The sequence below is a fragment of the Tympanuchus pallidicinctus genome, unplaced genomic scaffold (genome assembly GCF_026119805.1).
Source record: "Tympanuchus pallidicinctus isolate F22 unplaced genomic scaffold, pur_lepc_1.0 scaffold4, whole genome shotgun sequence".
Lineage (NCBI taxonomy): Eukaryota > Metazoa > Chordata > Aves > Galliformes > Phasianidae > Tympanuchus > Tympanuchus pallidicinctus.
This window is the reverse complement of record NW_026294758.1, coordinates 20,169,216-20,178,871: the sequence shown is the minus strand read 5'-3', so window position 1 is coordinate 20,178,871 and position 9,656 is coordinate 20,169,216. Positions and strand designations below refer to the sequence as shown.

Genomic DNA, 9,656 nt, shown 5'->3' with positions numbered 1-9,656 from the left:
CGGCAATGAAGGCAGCGTGCTACAGGTTGAGGTGTACGCATCAGCTCTCAGCTTTATTCAGTAACAAAACGCTGGCAACACACACCCGTCAAAGACAGCGGAAGGCGCCCTGCCTCCAGCGGGCGGCGACGGGTCTGCGGGCAGGGGGCTGCCGAGGGATGGGCCGAAGCGTGATGGCAGATGAGATGAGATCCGGCAGAGCGGCCCGGCCCATAGGAGTGAACTGGGGAGAACGTCTGCCTCTGTCTGAATACGAGAAGCAGCGAAGGAGGTTTGTGCCATAGCTTCGTGCCGCACTTTGAGGAGAAAAAGCAATGAGGGAAGAAAGACAAGTCCCCTTCTGCCTTCTCAATTTGGTACTTAAAGGAACACCTCTCAGCTGGATGCTTTTACATCATCCTTTCTGCAATCCGTGTTCCTAAATTCGTGCACCTTCTCACAGAAATGAAGATAACCTTCTGCTTCGAGGGAAACCTCCAGTTCCTTACAGGTTGTGCTGAAGATATTTTAATGCTGAAATATTACCAGTAACTGCTCAAGTAAGTAGTAGTAAAATCTCATTTTGGTCATTTAGAAGATCTCCCCTGACTTGCCAACCAAACAGTCTGTCTCCAGAGCAGTGAGGCTCAGCATTGAAGTCACCAGCTGTATTACTGCATCGGACAGAAGATAATCCCCGCCAAAGAACCATCCCTCCTATCCCTGAAGCTTCCTCTGGGAAAAGCAGCTCCAAAGGCTGCATGCATCTCACTTTACCCTCAGAGCAAGTTCTTAACAAATATCATTAATATACTTTGTACAAACAGTGTATCAACTGTATCACTAATATATTGGTACTCAAGTCAAAACAGACACTAGCTCAAAAGAAAAAAAAGTCTAAAAAAATCTAAAGTGCTTAAGGCAATTCTTCATATCCCCATTTACTGGAAACAAAACAAAACAAACACAACACCAACAATGGAACTAGCTGTTAGCAGCAAAGATCTGAAATCTGTGCAAACTATTGTAACAAATTTATCTTTCAAGAGTACAAAGTCACATGTTAAGTTAATTTAGGACATTGGTTAGACTAAAACTTTCAAGTCAAAAGAATCACAGTATGAAACCCTTCATGCTGCCTTCAAACTAAGCATTAAAGAAAAAAATTACATAGGTTGCTCTGAAAGCAACGCCTCTTATTTCCATGGAAACTACAATAGATACAAAGATAATACTATTTGATAGAGCTCGTTCTCAGCTACAAAACACTTTTTCAATACAATCACCACCATTAGCTATGCATTTTTTTTTCTAGCTGGGAGCAAGAGTGCAGCATGCAGGCCTGTAAAAATCTGCTCCAGCAGAAGTCACCCTCTATGGCCACTATTGAAACACACCACTCATTGCCTCATCTTTACTCACATCCACTGTTTGATCTCCATACATATTCAGCAAGTGTCGATGAATGTCAGTGGGTGCCACTATTTCCACATGGAGGAATTCAATGACACACCTTTGCTTCACTCCCACTTCCAAGTCAGACACCATTCTGTCAGGCTGCCTGTCTGCTGCCATTTTTCATATGACAACAACTTTGGACCTGCTCCAGCACCTCAATGTCCTTTCTGTACTGAGATGCCCAAAACTCAACACAGTACTCGAGGTGAGGCCTCACCAATGATGAATACAGGTGCAGGATGACATCCCTAGTCCTGCTCAACACACCATCCTAATATAACCCAGGATGCCATTGGCCTTTTTGGCCACCTGGGCACAGTGCTGGCTCATACTCAACCGACTGTCTATCAGTACACCAAGGTCCCTTTCCATCAGGCCTCTTTGCAGCCACTTCTCCTGAAGCCTGTAGGGTTGCCTGGGGTTGCTGTGACCAAAAGGCAGGACCTGACACTTGGCCCCATTGAAACTCATACAGTTAAACTCAGCCCATCAATCCAGTCTATCCAGGTCCCCCTGTAGAGCCTTTCTCCCCTCAAATAGATCAACACTCCCTCCCAGCTTGGTGTCGTCTGCAAACTTACTGAGGGTACACTCAATCCCTTCATCAAGATCATTAATAAAGACGTTAAATAGAAGCAGTCCCAGTATTGAGCCCTGGGGAACACCTTGTGACCTCTCTTATTACACTCTCATTACAGAGTTAGATTACTCATGGTTGCTTCTCATTACACACTTTCTGCTCCAGAAAGAAAAATTAATGTTTATAGTAGGGTAAATTTAAACAGAAACTGTAGCTGGACATCCAAAACCAAGCAGATGAGCAGGTAGTAGGAACAGGCACTTGGCTATTTAGGAGTCTATTAAAGAATAAGTCCCAAAATAAGAAGCAAACATCATAATCCTTCTCTCTAAACACCATCAGGGCCCAGGCATGCAAATCTCACATGACAATGACATCTTTGCAGTTGAGCTCTACTCAGATGTTCACTGCAACTAAAAAAAAAAAAAAAAAACCAACAAAAAAACTAAAGAAATAAGGAAGAAATACTTGAGATTTGGATAGTAACAACTGTCTATGTGATAGCTTCAGATGCTGTTCATTTAAGGATTATGTCACAATCACAGAACCACAGGGGTTGGAAGGGACCTTCTGCAGACCATTGATTCCAACTTGCTGAAAAGGCAGGTTCACTACAGCAGGTTGCACAGGAAAGCATCCAGGTAGGTTTTGAAAATCTCTAGGGGAGACTCCACAACCTCTCTGGGCAGCTTGTTCCAGTGCTGGAACTTCTCTTGACTTGATGACCACATTCTTTTTATTGCAGCCTTCTTGGCCACAAAAGCACACCGCTATTTCATGGCCAACCTGTTGTCCACCAGGACACCTGGAGCGTTCTCTGCAGAGCTTCTTTCTCCTTTCTAGCAGGCCAGTCCCAAATCTATACTGATGCATGTGGTTATTCCTTCCCAGGCTTAACTTCTACTACCATACCACCTCCTCTGACACTGTGAGCCAACATAATAAACTAGGAGGCATTACTTTCAAAGCAGTTCTAATATGTAGCTGAAAAAATTATTTCTAAGCTCTTGGACTTGATTAGAGGGAAGCAAGCAGATTTTTTTTTAAACAGTCAATGATATACAAATAATTCTCACTGAAATGTTAACTCTTTCCACAAAGAATATAACATGCCTTTTTTGTTGCTGCTGTTTTTTGGTTTGTTTGGGGTTTTTTTTTTTTGTTTTTGTTTTTTTTTTTGTGTGTGTGTGTGTGGTTTTTTTGTGTTTTTTTTTTTTTAAGCTCTCCCACTAATAAATCATTTCACTACTACTAAACTTCCAGGTAAGAATTGAGATTAAAAAAATATTTTATGGGATTTGTAGGAGAAAATATATGACTACCAATCCAAAAGTAAATTAGGTGTTAGTTTTTGATTTTTTTTTTTAAATCAGAAAAAAAGCACAATTGCTCTATTTCTTCATATCTACCCAATAATCTCTTATATGAATAGATATTCTTTTGAGATGCCTGCTTGTTATCTCATGTTTGTATGGGAAGACCAGTAGTATTAATCTGTAGTCAAATAATTCTTGCTAGGAGAGCTAAAAAAAAAAAAAACAAAAAAACCACCACTATTTGTTATATTCTTCATAGAAAAATATTTGTAACAAAATTAATATTCAAGTCCATAACAAAATGCTTAAGTACAGTAATAGAAAAGTACATAGCTACAGCTCTTGATTTTCCCACCCATTTTTCAAACCAATTCTCAAGTTTCATCGCATAGCAGCCACACTGAAAAAAACATTCAACAATACAAGTGTTCAACAGACATTACTGAGCAATATTATTTAGATTACTAGTTGATCTCCTTAATCCATTTTGATTTTCCTGGAGTGCAGTGAAAACACTTGGCACCTGCAAACCAGTACTTACTGCAAGACCACCACACCAGATCTGAAAGAGAAAGGAAAAAAAATATTCACAAAAAATCTTAACACTATGAAGCAGTTATACTTTGCTCTCCCTTCCCATAGTGGAACTGACACAGAACTTAACCCACAGCTGCATTTGTTTTCTCTTTCTCTTTAGTCATCACATACAGAAACATTTTAAATCGGAAGCCAATTCTGAATAATCATCAAATAGCTTGGGTTGGAAAGGACCTTAAAGCTCATTTATTTCCAACTCCCCTGTCATTGCCAGGGTTGCCACCCACTAGATTAGGTTGCCCAGGGCCCTAGCATTACACCATAAAATCTGACATGCTTCACATTCTGTACTTTCCAAATAAGTTTATAACAAAAAAATAAAAAATAAAAAAAAATCTATATTTAAGACTGATATCCTAAGAGCTAAGCAATATCCTAACTTAATGACAGTTACAACCAATACACAAGAGTTGTCCAGTGTCTGAAAGCAGTACTTAGTTCTGTCATGTCACACTGGAACGATGTGAATGCGAATGCTGACATAGGTCAATGTGAAAAACAGTTTTGAGGAGATTCAGGGCTGCCATTGTAAGGGACATCTATTCTCCAACTGAATGATATTAAAGAACGTGTGCCTAATTGCACAAATAAATTTCAGTACAACAGCTGTAATTAAGCAGCTTGCCTTTTTTACTTTAACTATATTCAAGTTAACATCAATAGTGCAATAGAGACTGCAGCCAGTAACTTAAACTGTTAAACTCTGTGTGAGATGAAAACAAATAGGCTGAGTTGTACAAGCAAGTGTTCCCTTGCACGTCTTAAGAACTGATTTATGAGTCAGCTGTAGCAACGCATAATCAACTTGTAGTGGTATGTCTGACAGTAAAGTATGATGAGAAGTAAAGTTGCCTGGGAAATCTTCATTAATCAGCCTAATTACACAATAGAACTATAGTGCCATGTTTTCTGTGGGCTGGATTACAAGAGGTAGAAGGTCAGTGTCCAGACACCTGAGTTGTTACTATGAACTAAAGCGACAGCCTCCTCAGATGCCTAAGTCCTCCCAGGCCTATATCCTGCTCCCCAGATATGATCTGCTTGGTAGGCAGCTTATAATGCAGCTGAGGCCTCCATTTGTTCAAAGCCCTTAAAGGAAAAACAAGTATGCAGTAACTTATTCTCTTCTCTTGCATTTTTGCAGATTTGAATTTTCACAGTTAAAGTAAGTTTTCATTGATTAGCTTATAGGCAGAAAAAAGGCATGCAGACCAGAGAAATGACTAGCAAGAAAATCTCATTGCTTTTAAAACACTCTAGCTTTCAAATGTTTATTTCAGAGGGATGCATTTAATCTAGTCTTATCTCATGATATCTGCTCTGGCAGCTTTTAGCATATTGGGCTTTCGTCTGCATCACTTTGGATCAGTTATTGTAGCAGGATCATCAGGTAACAGAACACAATGAATTTATAAGGACTTTTATAAAGATGAAGTGCTTTGTAGTTGAGACATCTGTAATCAAGAGTTTGCCCCAGTGAAGTGTCAGGGTATAGTGTAAGCACTGTATGAAATAAAAAAGGGAACAAACATTTAAGTACTCATCATAAGCAGTAATCCACATTTCCACCCTTAAAACACAACTGTTAGTCTTCAGCAAAGTGAGTATTCAGTATTAGAAATGGATCAAAGTTTTGGATACTGACCATGAAGGCTGGTAACAACGGCTGTGTGAATTTCATTCTGAAGGTATGTAGTGGCACCTTTGAGATTGCATTGTAAAACGTGAGCTGACCTGAAAGAGGCAAAATGCAAGCTGAAAAACATGCTTAATGCTGCTGCTGTCTAACTTTCTGCAAGTTTGGTACTTTTCCAGGAAAACACCTAATTATTCCAGGAATAATTTTCCTGGAACAGAATTAGTTTATTCTACGACTGACGATTTCTCAGCAGCTGTGTCTTCATAGATGAACTTAGGCCATTTGACATTATAAGCATTATTGCACAAACAGCTCTGTCTCTTTTTGTAAGAGATTCAATCAGAAGCATCAGGAATGTACAACTTTGCCTTGCATTGCTTCAGCTAGATACCATTATTAAATAAGCTTTTTAGCTCAATTTAATAGAATTGTAGCTTACCTCCATCAAAGTTGCAGTATACTCCTAATCTGTCTGGAGCAGGTATATCCAGTGTCTTGGTCTTATTATTGTGTTTTGCTGCAAATGTGTTTTGCATCCAGTTGTTGACATGGACGCACCAGCTTACGTTAGTCTTTCCCAGCTGATCGTATTTCCCCAGAGTTTTATACGCCACACCCACACTGTAGGATTTGCAGTCCTTCTGTGCTCTCACTTCCCAGTAGTGCTGCCCACTTTCAATAGCATTGTTTCCTATTAAAAAAAAAAAACCAAACATTTAGTTGCTATATTCGTATCTTATTTTTACTTCCTTACAGGCATCAGTTAGGTTTCCCCTATTTTAGCTTCTTTACAGCAAAGACTTTGAAACAGAAAAATCTGAACTACTAATAACAACAACAACAAAAAAATGTATAAGTAGATAAGAAATATAAAGCAGAAAAAGGAGACTTACATCCACTGAGACAAGATACATTTAACATTAACTCATGTTGAAAAGCTGTGAATGCCAGTCACTAAGAGTTTTGCAACAGAGGACTTCGAAAGACCTGAGGTCACTCGGTATAGCTCAAAATTCTGGTGCTAACCAGCAAGACTACCCCTGTGTGGGGCAGCATCAAGTACACAGCTTTGAATGAGCTCAGATTTATCCTCAGATTCTTATCTAAACTGACTTCAAAGTCGTTAAAAAAAAGTTCACTTTACCTAACACGGTGTACGATTCACCAGCAAAACGATCTCTGCTGCCCTTCACCATGGCCTTTCCACCAATAGATGTCTTCTTTGGAGATGCACCACTTCTAAGAAAAGAACCGTTCAAGATTTGCACACTACTACAGCAATACACATCAAAACAAGTCTTCCAAGGCAAGAGCCAATTACAAAAAACATACACAAGCTACTGAAATGGCAGAGTCACATTCAGCCACTAGCAACACAAATCTAATAGTCAGCTAGTACACATGCACAAAAGCTGAGATGGAAAACATGACAAGGAAAAAAAAATATCAAGATGTAACAAGTTTAGAGAAAGGAAACAAATGGAAAAAAGTAGATGTGTGGCACACAGACTTCTACATACACCAGTATTCTGCCTGGAATACTCAGAACTTTGGACTGCTTATTTTTTGCATAAGACTTCTAATAAACCACATAAATCAGCTACAACAGTTGAGTGTGAATGCACTACTGATACTTGACGCAGAGATACCTAAATTTCAGTATCAGTGAACGGAGAAAATAACCAGTCTTATCTTAAAGACAGGTTTTTCAGTATACATATTGCTTGGATAAACTGAAAGAAATCCCAAGAAAGAGTGTAACCCAATGAAGAACCACAAAAGGAATAAAACAATAACTGTAATTTCAAAAAACACACAAACTAAAGATGATACAAAAGCCAGGAATATCAAATCTAAGCAGAATTAAAAGAGATTAAGCAAGGCTTCCAGAGTTTAATGTAGCACAACTCTCCTCAAAAAATTAAATATCAAAAATACATGTAGAACAAGGGGGAATTTTGTTTATTTACTAAGTCTTTCAAAGCACACACAAAATTAAGCTGTGCCGTAACACACTGTGCTGAGGAGCACGCAGCAACACCATAGGAATCTTTACAAAATTTAAGAGTCTAATCCTAATCAAGAAAGGCTTTGCTTTTGATCAAGTATGACCAGAAAATCTCCCTTACGAATTAATAACAAAATCAATGCAGAAAACTGTGTACTGGAGAACATATTAGTGAGCAACCAGTTGTTTTAGAGAATAATTTTTAACCCATGAGGTTTCCTAATGTTCCCAAACATTTTCTTTTACCTTTGTTATCCTTTCAAAAATATAATTCCTAAAAATTTAATTGTTAAACAAAATGGAAGCTATTAGTGAACTACAGTGAACATTAAACCTTGGTAATCAGACAATCATGTTGGGTCTTATTTTAAAAGTAATTAGCAGCAAAAACATTTAACTTCTCAGAAGCAGCTATGTAGCTTACAGCTTTAACTTCACTGACAAAACTTGAACAATACAGAAAGCATGTTACTTCTGACACATTTCAGGGAGATTTCCAAATCCACAACCCCCAGAGTCTAGCATGAGCTTATATACAAAAAAGGATGTTTTCCCTTTAACTTTCAAGTTCAGCTACAGTTTGGTAATGCTAATTGTACTAGGTACACTGTACTAGGACAAGTACAGTGAAATTGAGCTTGTTACTGCTCTGACTCATTCTACACTATTCTCTACTTTCTGGAATTGTTCTCAAACACCATTTCATTAGGGGTAGGAAAATGCCCCTTTTGCCTAGTATCACAGTTAAAATAAAGTCAGGTGGCAATGAAAAGCTGATTGGCATTAAACTATCATATAAAAACATGCAAGAATATCTTGTTCATCTTCACTTATTTTGATCTAGTCAAGGAAGCCTTCAAGAAATCATTGCTCTCAAACTGATGATTATTTTTAGCATCACAACCTAGCATATAAATTAGTAATACTGATCAGAAACTAGCCAACCTTCTAACTTGCTTGCAAGAACTATATGAACCAGGTGAGTAGCATGCAGTAAATCCAAACCACATCAAAAGCTTTTCAATGTTATTAAAATGAAAACTTGTCGTTTACTTACCAAAGAAAAAAAGAAACAAGCAGTTGCATAAAAACAAAACAAAACAAAGCAAAACCAAGAATTAAAGCATAATTTCAGGGAAAACACTGCAGAATCCATCCTGCTTTAGATAGGCCATTCATTTGCATACCCAACAAAAGCCACTGCAATTTTTCTGTAAGATTAGGTATAACGGAGTTAGGCAGAAAGCAAGTGTGGCCACTTAGAGAATGACTCCAAGAAAAGCAGGTACTTTGCTAGAATTTTGTGAAAGTCAGGAATGCATTAAAAAGTCTTCAGCATAATTTCTTTCAGATCTTCTTTAAATGGCCACCTGCACAGGCATTCTCAACTAAGTGTAACAGCCTTTACCAGTTCAGACGATGGCATTCAGTATTAAGCATGAAAGTTTTAAAAAAATATTGAAAGTTGTTTTTAAGTGCTTACTTCTCCCTTCAGAAATGGAAAGGCAGGAAATTTTATAGCAGTAAGCCAGTTTGGTGACCTCTTTCTAATGCAGCACAGATTTTATTAGCTAATAAAGTAACTGATGTATTTCTTCCACTCTTCTATAACAAAATCATAGTCTTATGACTATGATTGTTATCCGTAGTACAGCAGTTAACCTTAGTTTTTGTTTTCTTTGGTGAAAAAATATGACTTTGAGCAACATTCATTCTCTTTTGGAGAAGACTAAGGATAGATATCAGAAGTTACAGAATGGCTTAAGTTTGAAGGGACCTAAAGACCACCTATTTCCAACTCCATCATAAGCGAGGATGCCTTTCTCTAGATCAGATTGCACAAAAACCCTTCCAGTCTGGTCCAAGACATTAATACAGTCTTACAGATGTGTTACAGAGCATTAAGAACCTTACGGCCATCATGTCCTTCCAACCCTTAGAAGATGTCTATTTGCCATGTGAAACAATTATTACCACAGCCTTTTCACCAACCATGGAGTTAGCTTCAAATTTTATACCCTCTAATACAGACTAATTTTGCACTGGTACTTTTAGACAGGGAAGAAAAGCCTCCTGTAT

General features: G+C 38.2%; 1 protein-coding gene across 6 annotated transcripts in view; it reads right to left on the bottom strand.

The window, feature by feature from the left end:
• Nucleotides 1–26: 26 nt before the first annotated feature.
• The window catches only part of FSD1L (fibronectin type III and SPRY domain containing 1 like), a 32,795-nt gene continuing 23,165 nt past the window's right edge, over nucleotides 27–9,656 (bottom strand). For 4 of the 6 annotated variants that reach the window (XM_052700563.1, XM_052700559.1, XM_052700561.1 and 1 more), the window contains 4 exons: nucleotides 6,714–6,808; nucleotides 6,009–6,260; nucleotides 5,576–5,664; nucleotides 27–3,895 (listed from right to left, as the gene is read on the bottom strand). In XM_052700563.1, the coding sequence (XP_052556523.1) occupies nucleotides 3,773–3,895; nucleotides 5,576–5,664; nucleotides 6,009–6,260; nucleotides 6,714–6,808 (559 nt within the window). In that variant the 3' untranslated portion in view covers nucleotides 27–3,772. The remainder of the gene's footprint in view (nucleotides 3,896–5,575; nucleotides 5,665–6,008; nucleotides 6,261–6,713; nucleotides 6,809–9,656) is intronic. The other 2 variants (XM_052700560.1, XM_052700562.1) reach the window with 1 other exon arrangement.